General features: G+C 39.8%; 1 protein-coding gene across 1 annotated transcript; it reads right to left on the bottom strand.

Moving 5' to 3' along the window:
- Positions 1 to 1,165: 1,165 nt before the first annotated feature.
- On the bottom strand, positions 1,166 to 12,316 carry heatr3 (HEAT repeat containing 3). The gene is made up of 15 exons (XM_034680437.1): positions 12,007 to 12,316; positions 11,512 to 11,684; positions 9,809 to 9,896; positions 9,467 to 9,567; positions 9,134 to 9,243; positions 8,397 to 8,537; positions 7,905 to 8,197; positions 5,182 to 5,272; positions 4,811 to 4,965; positions 4,418 to 4,500; positions 4,169 to 4,305; positions 3,471 to 3,559; positions 2,845 to 2,988; positions 2,602 to 2,778; positions 1,166 to 2,462 (listed from the first exon to the last, which is right to left on the bottom strand). Exons 1-15 carry the CDS (start codon positions 12,145 to 12,147, stop codon positions 2,349 to 2,351), a joined length of 2,037 nt encoding a protein of 678 aa, XP_034536328.1. The 5' UTR covers positions 12,148 to 12,316; the 3' UTR covers positions 1,166 to 2,348.
- Between the last annotated feature and the right edge of the window lie 26 nt (positions 12,317 to 12,342).

The following is a 12,342-nucleotide window of genomic DNA, read 5'->3' as shown; positions in this document are numbered from 1 at the left end:
CAGTGTGACTTACTGTCTTATAAATAAAGACAATAAATAAAAATGCCTATGTAAAACCGAGGAAACAGGATGGTGATAAAGGTAGTTTGTTTGAATATTGAATCTGTTACCTGAAGGTTTTATTTCAAACTAATTCTCTGTCAATATAGCCTACTGATCGATCAGCTGGACCCTTCAGGACATATTTGTAAAGCATCACAACCATGATTTACAACGTCTGATTTATCTTTCTTTCATCAAATGGAAATGGACAAGGTGTAAATTGAAAAATACTTACTTGATATATTATCTAACTAAAAAAAAAAATGATACTAGTCCTTAAAGCACAGATTTTTGGATGACATAAATTACATATATATATTCAGTCTGGCTTTTATGTAGGGGATTAACAATTTTATTACTTACCTTTTACTGTAATATTGATTGAAATGTTGCTTTATTATTTTAGTTATTTTAACTGTTATCTTATTCAATTTTTATTTATTTATTTAATTTATCTACTCATTTTCATCTCTTATCCTGACCCTTTTTAAATCTATTTATTTTAACTATTTGTATCCTTAGTTTTGATGATTTAACTTGTTTTAATTACACATATTTTATTGTTGGTGTGCATTAGTCTCTATTTTATTTCATGTTATTTTGATTTTAACTTTTTATTATTTTCCATGTCTTGCCATTGTTTTATTTTTGTTTTTTTCTTGTTTTTCACTCACTGTAAAGTACTTTAGGTTGCTTTTGATTTGTATAGGCGCTATCTAAATAAAGCTTGATTGATTGATTGAACACATCCCACAATTTTACCTGTCTTTTGGGTGTTATACCTATGAAGATCCTATGGTAGAAACAGTTCCTTTCTGAAAATTTCACACTCATTTTCTGTCAATATACTGATCGATCAGCTGGACCCACAGGACATATTTGTAATGCATCACAACCATGTAATTAAAACAAAATCATGCATTGGTATCATGTGTAAAAAACATACCATGGGGTCCAAAGTAGGGAAACTGTCTTTTTTTTGTTGGTGCTTTGCTGTATATTTTCAATCTGCTGAAGTCATTCATAGCAACGACCTGATGAGAAGCTTTGATAGTTCAGATACCTCTAATAGAACTTGTGTCAATCCACATCTAGTTCAAACAAAGCAAAAGAAAAGAAAAAATTCAATTGTAGGAAATTAGGATTTATTTCAATAAACAGAAACAACATGATCATGTATTTTCCTGTAACTTATCTTTTCTGAACACTAACATGCAATTTAGGTGATACCTCCCTGAATAGTTGTGGGAACTCAGGGCCAAGTTCAAACATCACAAATTGCTCAACATGTTTACGTTGTCAGTCACTTCATTATGAGTAGTTATTGTTTATTGTGCAAAACTGATGGCACATCTGACAGATCTGTAAATTGAAAAAGGAGATTTGTAAATTGATATTAAGTAATTGATATTGATGACACCAGCATATATTAAATCTGGAAGGTTACCTAATGTGCTACCTCATAAAGTTACTTAAAAGAATGCTCCCAGTAAGAAGTTGACGGCCACGGTTCACAAGCACCAACTCTGAAGGAGTTCTCACTGCATTCATAAGAGCGAGCCCGGCCGTATATCGTCAATGCTCAGAGGCCAGAGAGGTAGAGGTAGAGAATGTGTGTATTTCTTAAGGCTATATATCCGTCCTCAAAGATTTTATTTCGTCACAATCTTGGCAGTGAGAAAAATCTTTCAAGATTAGCAAGTTACTGAAATGACTTTGTAATTAAGTCTCTTGATGGGCTAAACGATAACCACTGAAAAAAAGTTTTTTTATTTAGTACACAATATTGGGATTTTCCCAAAATAATCTACTAAATACAACAGCTCTGCTTTCTTATTATTGTAGCAGAACAACCATGATTGGCCCTTTGAGACATGGGAAAAAAAGAGTAAAGGTACGTTTGTCTGTACTCAGATTCAGCTCTCTACACTGATGACTTCAACATTTATAAAAAAAAAAAGAAACAAAAATGTTCAACTCTGATAACTGTTTTTTGGTTGATTGATACAAATAACTGAGGAAGCAAAAAAAGCCTTTCTTTTTTCTTACTGCAGTTTGCTGTCACTTATAACCAATATTCATGCCACCATGTCTTCTTCGCAACTCATAAACTTTGTAATATAGTAAATAATTATTTAAAACATGAACATTGAGAAGAAGTAAAAATAAAAAACGGTAAACCATCCATGTCATAAATACTTGATGGTTTCAAAACCATACTCCATCACATTCTCTTTTCCTGATAGCGTTTTTTGTCCACACAGTCCATTCAAGTTCAACTAATCAAAAGAAAGAACACAGTTTGTTTATTTTTTCACCACCGTCTCCAGATAACCGATAAATCTTCTCAGGTTGACTTTAATGTTGTCGAGCACACAGAGCTGCGGAGGGCTGTACTTTCCTCGTCCTTCTTTGCGAATCTAGCAGGAAAATTCAAATACATTTATATTACTAATGACAGAGTCACACCTTAGAGGAGAGATCATCAAAAGTCAGTGATGAGTTCTTAATCCTCAAAATCAACATAAACAATGTTCAGTAAAAACACCCTTCAGGTACCTTAGCCTTAAAGACAGGTTGAAGTGCCTTCAGTGCGGGTAGTAACTGGATGTTTTTAGCAGCTGTCTCCGCCTCATCTCCATCAGCAAAGACATCAAACAAAGCATCGAGGGCTTCTCCATTCACAACCAGGTCTGCGTCCCTCGTGGCTACTTGCAGTAATGCGTTTCCGATCATCTGTAAGGGCACCGTTTCTTAGAAGAGGAAATAGTCCAAATCATGAGAAGAGAGAAACAGTTATACCTGGAGGGTTTCAGCAGTGCACTTTTCTTTGGCTAATGTGCTTCCAGTGATGCCCAAAATGGCGACGGCGTTGACCCTCACACTGACGACTTCACAGCTAGTGGCTGCTTCGCTCAGGCTCATCAGCTGCTGCGGGGTCATACACTGGGAAGAAAAAAAAACAACAGGCAGATATTGAGCTGTCTAACATATACATTAGGCAGCATTTAGTGTGAGCTGGCAGACGATTTAAAATATATGACAGGAATACAGAGTCTAGATTTAATGACTTACATGAGTCCCTTTAATCCTTTTTCACCAAAGCTGGAAACGGATTAAAGGGACAACTTGTATTTTTCAGTCACTTTTTCATGTATACAACTATTTACTCGAAGAAAACTGTTGTACATTTTGTCTGGAGGAGCCTATCAGAGTCTTAAGATAGATTCACCCTGATGATGTCATCAAGGTTATCTCAATCTGGACAGGGAGACTTTGAAACCAGCATTGCAAGATTTTAACTTACCTTCCCTTGAAATCATTCACTAAAAAATGGATGAAGACACGTTGGCTTTAACAAAAGATGCAATTGCAATGCATTATGGGAAGTGTTATTCATGCAAATGCTGAAAGTGTGTGTTCTGTACCTGGGAAATACTTTTGGAGGCAATCATTTGTAAAAGCGAGCGCATGGCACTGATGACGGCCTCTAGGAACTCTTCATCTTTGGGAATCTCTGAAAGTGTTCGAAAGAAAACATTTTTATTATTTAACGGTGTACAGAATCTTGCAATCAATAAAGGCGAAAAAGCTCCAAAAATACAACTTAAAAATACAACAAAAAAGATAAAAGTTTTACAATCTTCCTAATCTTATTATAGTCTGAGTCCAAGTCTTAGTCCGAGTCTTCGGTGCTCAAGTCCAAGTCCAGTCAGGAGTCCTGAAGGACTTGTGAGCCTTGGACTCATGTACGGCAACACAGTCTACAATCTAATACTAATCATCCTCTATGTTTTCTGTTTGTTTCACAACTATTCTGACTGTATTTGTGTGTTTGTTTTTTTCTTAAAGTTATATTTTCTGGCTTTTTGCCTTTATTCGATAGGACAGCTGAAGAGAGACAGGAAATGTGGGGAGAGAGTCGGGGGAGACATGCAGGAGATGGTTGCGGCCGGTGCGCTTCCCGGCCGCAACCCCTGAGATGAGGACTGTAGCCTCTGTATGTGGGGCGCTGGGACCGCTATGCCACCAGCACCCCTATTAATGTGTATTTTAAATGAAAATAAAAAAGGGATTTGAAATGTGACATTTGAGCTGAGTTAACAATATGACATAAATGTCAGACCTGCTGCTCCGAAAACCAGCGTGGACAGGTGCTGTGCTGCTTCCTGCAGGGCAGCTGCTCCTCCAAGAGACTCTGCATCCATGGTGGAGAGGATGCTGTGGAGGCAGGTCAGTGCCCTTGACTGAACACGCTGCATTCTGACGGAAAGAGGTAACCAAGATCAAATCCATGTGCAACATTCAAACAAACTCCATCAATACTGTGAGCAGCTTTTGATCAGAGAAAAAAGGGAGGAGAGTGAAAAATTACTTCTTCATCAGGCCTCTCCAGGAGGGGTTCTGCTTGCACACCTCCATGGCTTCCTTTCCTGGGAACTCACTCTTTTTAAGGACCTTGATTGAAGAGGTGAAAGAAGCTATTGTCACAACAGTCTTAAAACCATTATAAACAGTTATTAATGTGTATCAATCTCTCAAAGTTAAGTAATTACATCCATCCAGCCTTAGTGAGAGGTGGGAGGGGCTCACCACATAATCATAACCACATTTTAGGGTTTTAGTTACTGTAAACATAAATAAAAATGACAGCTAAACAACATTCACATGCTTTTATAAGTGTGCCAACACCTTGAGTGATCCCTCCTTTCTTTTTAATAGCTACAGATGTTAGCAAGAGCTGGTGAGGATACAAACAGGTATTTGCCTTTTCAGGGATGTTGTGGTTCATTAAGGCTGTGTGAACCTCAGCTGACAAACACAGAGGGGACATTAGATTTGACACTCCTTCACAAAGGCCGTCAGGACCCATGTCACTTTCATCGCTGCTTGACTCCTCCTCCCACTCGTCATCAGAAGGGTCTGAATGGGCAAAAAAACATAGAGCATTGATCAGGGAAACAATGAAGAATGACTTCGGACACCCAGGAACTCAACATTAAAAATGATTTCATGTACGTTTTTGTTATAAAAGCCTTTTTTGATATGCAAACTAATACTGGGTGGGGGTGTCACAGGATATAATGTTGATGAAAAGGGCCGGAGGTCAGCACTGCTGTCTGTGCCCGCAACACTCACCATCAGAGCAGCACATGTTGACAATGATCTCTAAGGACGTTTGCTGGGCTGTCAGCAAGGCCGTTGCCTCCCTCAGCTCCTCCTTACCCCTCTGGACAAAAACAAGCAGCCATGTGAGTCAACAAGTTACCAAACCGATGACTGTTAGCACTGTTATCACCCAGTCTGAGTTCAGCTGCCCACCACAGAGAAGAGATTCCTTTCTACAGATGCACCCAAGCATGTTCAACCTAACCTTTGAACTATGATGCGCATAGGGGGGCTATTTTTGAAATGAGAGTAATAAGTAATAAAATGAAGTAGAGCTGGTCCAGCTTTGGAATATAACAGCGCCTGGTGTGTTCAGGTTTGTTAAGCAGCATTAAGACAAAAACTTCCTGTAAGTTTGCATTTATACTGTTACGGTACAAAATCTAATCTGAGTTTTAAATAAAGCCCTTGTGTAACCTATATAATTAGAAAGTGTTTTGGAACATCGCCTGCAATCTTTGGGCTCAGTGGCTGATGTGAGCGGGACAGCTCTGACGAACTGGGGGCCGGATCTAGGGACTGTAAGCGTGGTAGAAGCCAGCGGCTTCTCATATGAACTCTGTGAAGTGTCCCCACAGTTTGACTGAGTTTTTTTTCGATTGCTCTGTCATTCCTGCTCACACTCCAGGATGACTCATGAACCACCTTTTCACAAGGCATAACTGCAGGACCCCCAAACCAGAACACCTTTTTTTCTTTTTATTTCATTTTATTTTTTAAGTTATATTTTCAGGTCTTCATTCCTTTATTCTGAGAGGATAGGACAGATGATAGAGCAGGAAACCAATAGAAAGGGAAAGTGGGGAGTGAAATGAGGGAAAGGGGCTGCAGGCCACTGGGCCACACCAGCGCCTTGCAAGACTGTTTCTTGGTCAGAAACCCAGGCTGCCATACACATCTCAAATAATTGAGGGTAGCTTTTCTCTACAGCAGTGCTGGCAAACCTTGTTTTACATGTCAATTAGAAGAGCCCTGACACTGCACTTACTTTGTCATTTTAAAGTGTCTGGTTCTCCCAATAAAATAATTAGAATGGATTAGGGATGTTAACAATTAATCGAGTATCGATTAGTTGATTGTTAAGAACTTACTCAGACACATTTTTTTGTTTCGATTTTCAATCCTGTGGAACAAACATCATGTGGTCTCATATTTCGTTCAGCTATCAGGGAGGGGTTTTAAGTTTAAAGCATGTTTCAATATGAATCAGCTGACTGAAGGTGTTGCGCACAGTAGAGACGCTCAGCTGGGGGCTGCTGCTGAGTGACAGGTCTCCATGAGCGCTTTTTTTCTCCTACCCCGGACTGATTATGACCCCGTTGTGCTCCGGGCTGACACCTGACCATGTTCACATTATTTTTCTCAATAAGAATGAGTAGACAGAAAACTGGACACTGCGAGTCTGAAATATGTTTCTGTTCAGTTAGCTTGTTGCAGTAATCCACATGTTGCAGTCTGAGTCTTCACTTTTATGACTGTGTGTCCGCGGAGGTTATTTTTATAAGCCTGATCCACACGTTGATATTCAGCATGTTTTACATTTTGTATGCCTCAGTATGATTGGTAGATATTTAATACCCTGTTATATACATTGTGTCGTGATGGAATTTTTTTCAGGGGAAAAAAAAACATTTGGCTTTGTTTTTGACATAGAAAACATTTACATTTTTTAAAATGATTATTTGATAATTGATCGTTCACATTTCCAAAGATCAATCACTGAAAATACTTGAAATTTACAATCCTAGAATAGATCTAAGGCGCAGATTTAGTCTAATGGTTCAATTGAGCACTCATATAGTGGACAGCCCATGTTCGATTCCCTTTCCTGCATGTCATTCCCAGTTTCCTACACTGTCCTCTCCTCTCTGAATAAAATATGTAAAAGTCACAAAAATATTACTTTAAAAAGTGTAAAAAAGAAAAATGGATCTAAAAATTTAGAAGAAGAGAAAAAATCAATTTGAAAAAAGAGGAAAAGGCCACTAGTTATGCTCAGATTAGCTTTGACGAAAAAGTGCAGATAGCAGTCATTTGTAAGTGTGAAGTAAGGGTTGCAGCCATGGCATTCATTATTCCCTCTGTCTAAATGTGAATCCCCCAACAGCAGGCCTTTTAAGCTCACCTGTTGTGGCTGTATTAAAGCTACATGCACTCCCTGTGTTCGTTTAGAGTAAACATTATGCTTTCTATTTATTTTATAAACTTCAATATATATAAAAGTTTGGTAAGATTGAGATACTCCTATAACTCACAAATGGATAAATACTAAATAATGAATATTCAGGTCAACTATCACTTATAGATTTTAAAAAAGTACTGATCAAGAAAAAGCTAATGATGAACATTGGTTTACTGTCTTAAAACATTCTTACTAATGATGATTTGTAATGATACAACACTAATGATGAATATACTTGTGCATTTGCTGAACAAACTAAAATCTTTAAATTCCCTTAAGACATTGTTGACATATCTTGTTTATTATCGGTTTATATGAGCACATATATCAGCCAGCTGATCGGCCTTATCCAGCAAGAATAAAATCATGCTACTGACAGGGAATCAAAGTTCATATTCTCTCTCAGGTGTGTTTTTACTGTGTTCAAAGGTCAGCTCATCTGGCAGGAATGCCATAAACCTGATGCATTCATAAACAACAACAAACCAGACTCAACACAACAAATACTTACAGGCAAGAGGTCAGAGAAGTCTGTATCACCCCTTGCAGATTTTCCATTCCTTTTGTGTTTAGGTGCTTCCTCCTCCTCGTCCATCTCCTCCTCAACCAGCCCTCCTGCTGCCTGCTCCACTGAGTCTGCAGAATCTGGCTTGTTTTTAATTCGTACTTCTTCTGCCTGTCGCAGTTCAGGTATCAGTGTACCGGAGTCCAGGTCCAGGCACTTAGACAAGGTGGCCACTACAGCGCTGAGAGTCTGGGCCTGACGAGCAGCAGGTAGACTTCCTTTCATGTTCCACAGAGTCCCTGATTGACAGAAGACAGAGGAGGACCAAATACATCATAACCAAAGTATTTACATATCCAAGATTGATTTCTTGTATTTATTAGTCAATTTCTGTCCACAGAGGACCCCTTTAATGTTGCTTACATCACGTGAAATGGAAGCGATATGCCTTTTTAAAAAATATTTATCAACAAAGAACTAACGAGAGTCTTGTTGTACCTGCAGCCAGCGTCCTGAGGAGTGTGTGGGCCATGCTGGGCTGAGATGACAGCAGTGCATTCTCCATTACTCCAAGCACAGCAGTGTTCAAGCTACAGAGCAGCTCTGGGTTATCCTCAGTCACAGTGTGCAAACAGTGAGCTGGTGGAACACAAAGAGGAGGAGAGAATAGCTCAGCATTTAAGGAAGTATATTAATTCACTTTAATTCAATGAAAATAAAGACACCACTCTTGTGTTAATGCTTTAAAATGTAAGCTGGAGGCAGAAGCCGATTAGACCACATGTACACTACATTCATTGTAAGTATTTGAAATCCTGCATTGTCATTCATGCTTACTGGCTTGCTGTATTCTGCTTCCTGTCCTTTTCATGTATGGCTGCATTTCTTTGCACATTACTGCCACCTGTTGATCTCAGGAGTATTGTAAAGCTGTGACTGATCCCTACTACGTGAAAAGTAGGCTGGCTCACTGCAAACAAAATCTACAGGTACGAATAAAGTAACCCTGAACCTTTAACTACCGGTGAAAACCTCCAGAGGGGTTTTTCAATGTTATCCACAATATGAGGACAGTAGAGATCTCAATGTCAGTAAAGTCTGAACTGTCCTGATGTGAAACTTGGACCAAAGCTGGAGGTGTGTAACGAAACATAGATCTTTTCCAGCAAAGACGCAAACAAACCTTTCTAAAAGTCATTGTGACAACTGATTTAGAACATAATACTCAGACCTACCAGCAGATATGGCCAGTTCAGTGTTGTGTGGGTGTCTCTCCATACACTGCACCACTACATCGAGGAGCCCAGATTTGTTAAACACAGACAGTGCCTGGCTGCTGCTCTCACTGGAACAGCACATGAGACAGACATACAACTGGTGACAAATGCACTGAGAAGGAGGGAATGTACGGTGCGTTAAAAGTCGTCTATCAATCTATCTTTCATTTCAGATCAATTCAAATGGCACAAAATGTATCATACAGTGAGATTCTGAGATTTTGAACAAGGCAAATGCTAACGAGCCAACAGTGTAAGACTTGTAACAAAGGAAACTGCATCCTGTCCTACCATAGATTCCACAAAAGGTTCACAGCCTCATTGGCCACATCCTCCACAGCATTCTTCTGGTCAGTCATCGACACAGCAGCGCTCTCAAATCCAGCACAGCACTGGAAGACATTAACATGATGTTCTCTATGACAACTGTGAACTATTGACCGCTAAAATTGTGTGTTTGTCATTTAATTTAAAGCCAGAAGTGTATTTCCCCTTTTCACAAATTACAACTATATTTGTTCTTGAATGCAGCCTAATTGCAGTAAACATACAGTACGTCACAGCCGTCTGCTTCAGCTGCTGATGAGAAGGAAGGGAAGTGATGTGGTGAGCTAAAAGCAGCGGCTCTCTCACCTCTCTAAGCAGTGCTGTCAGAGGAGTCATGATGTCGTGCTTCACCATGTCCTCACACACCTCCTGACCTCCGCATGCACTCAGATTCCTGTAAGGGGGAGACAGAAGAACCAGACACACACTCATCATTTTGTCGGGGCGCTGTCAGAGTCGCTGCTTGTTTTTGTATGAGGGCCTGAAGGAGACCTGGGAGGAGATGTCTGATTTTGGTATACTGTACAGGACTTCATTTAACATCACTGGAGAATACCCGTCAGAAGGTTAAGGTCTTAAGCACTTACACAGAAGGATTGGCTATTTGCAGGATGATGATTATGATCATAATCACTAGTATTGATTGAGATTCTCATCAAATGTCATCCGCACTTGGAAGATGCTACAATTTTGGGAAGCTTAGGGAGGATTTATTCGAGGCTGTAGCAACTGTGACAATCAGATGTAATCAGAATAACCTGAACTGAGAATATAGTCGGTACAGGTTTTATACAATCAGTCATTTTACAGTAATAACACAAGCCACCTCATGTAAGCTCCTTCTTTCTGTTTATTGTAGCATGGCGCCCCCCTTAGAGCTAAACTGATAAATACTTCTGTACCTGGTTATGCTGTATGATAACACACAGACTGTTTAAAAATAGTTTAAAAATAACAGACACCCACAACACATGAAGAAGCAAAGCTGGTTTGTGACTTACTTTCATTTTTAATGAACCAAAGATTACTTTATTTATAATCTAAAAAGCATCCCATCAAGACTTAAAGATAATATCTTTACTGGTTTTGGCATTACTGTGTCCTAATACAGAAGAGATCAGTGCACAGCTGTACAGGTTGTATAAACCCTGAAGAACTGCTTGTTATAGTCCATAATCACCTACATACTATTTATCTGATTCTATTAGTCTTAATACAGTTACCTAGCACTGTTTCCAGAAAATTTGCAATTATATCTGCTGGTGTTTGACCACAAAAACAGCACTTACTCCTACCTAAAAAAAAAAGGCCCCCTTTAAAGCTGCTGTTGGTAGTTGTGATATAAACATCAATTTGGAGAGAGATTTCGAATGTCAACCCTATCCCACCCCACCAGATTCACCCTACTTCTCGTGCTTGTTCTATTAGAAAGTAGTGCAGGCTTCCCAGCCAATCAGGACAACCTACTAGGGGCCGACACTCAACCAATCAGGACAGAGGGTCGAAGATAACTTTTTTCCAAACCCAGCACACAAAAAGAATCATTTTTTACCACATTCCTACCAGCTGCATCTTTAACATCCTTAGGTCAAAATACTGGTTCTGAAAAAAAGTCTTTCAAATATTCTGCTGAATTCTAGCCAATTGTGTCAATGTGGTGAGACAATGAGCCCAACTTTTCTACTAGATTTGAAATTTAAAGAACTGTGAGTTGAATCACAGTCAGCCTCTATCCTCCTCACAGCTTTTGATTTAGTACAGTGTCAGTGTCGCAGGCTTACCTGTTGATGACTGGTCTATTACTTTTATGTGTCTGTTAAAATGTGTCTGTGCAGGAGAAACATGTTGTCACCAATAGCTTGTTGTGGCCAGGGGCTCCATCCTTAAAGATGATCTCATGCTTAGATTTGACCTGACCTCAAGCTGCTTTTGGGAAACCCCATTGAGGTCTGATTAGAGCATGTCACCTTCTGTTTATGCGGTCAACATCAATGCTCTGATGTCTTTACCTGAGGGCTCCAGTGGCAGTCTCCCTGACAGCCAGGCTGCTGTCCAGCAGCATGGGCCCCAGGCGCCTCACGGCATCCCTCTGCAGGAAACCTGGGATGGTTTGGCTCTGCTGCACCACCCGAGAGATGCTGGCACATGCGAACTCTCGCACGTCTGCACTGGGATTTTGTAACTATAGGATTACATAGATTAAAAAAATGATAACACCATCTTTCACAGGATACTCATGATACACTGTCTCTAAGGCATGAGGAGGGAAATGTAGGAATGTAGTATATGAGTCCATTCAGACTGAAACATTTGGAACAACGTCACGTGTTTTGGTGGATCTTCAGTATGTATCTGGTTTAAGTAAACACTATAACATTAAGATCCCTTTCAAATGCCCTGTTCAGCTGTTTCAATGCTGTCCCACCATGAAAGGATAAAACATACAGAAAAGCAGAACAGATGGTAACTCTGACGAGGAAAAAGGGATTTGACTGTATTCCTACTTTCTCCAGTAATTCCGCAGCTGGACAACAATCTTCATCGTGCAGTTCCTCAGCAGCGTCCTCTTCCTTCACAGCATTCACCGGCAGACCGACCGCGTTAAACTGAGGGCGCTTAAATTTCGTAGTTTTACTTTTACCCATTTTAATCCGTGTTAAAGTGCGAACTGGGCACGTAACGTGGAGGTTCCCTTCGTACACTGTCTAAAATTAAACTCTCACTCCGGCTACTGCCTGGTTGGAGGCCATGTGGAAGATTGCATTCTGCCGTAAAGCAGTGTGTACAGACAGAAAGCAGGGAAGCTGTCGCAAAACCAACAGAGGGCGCAGCGACACGAA

Source organism: Notolabrus celidotus, chromosome 3, assembly GCF_009762535.1.
Source record: "Notolabrus celidotus isolate fNotCel1 chromosome 3, fNotCel1.pri, whole genome shotgun sequence".
NCBI lineage: Eukaryota > Metazoa > Chordata > Actinopteri > Labriformes > Labridae > Notolabrus > Notolabrus celidotus.
This window is presented reverse-complemented; position numbering and strand designations above follow the sequence as displayed.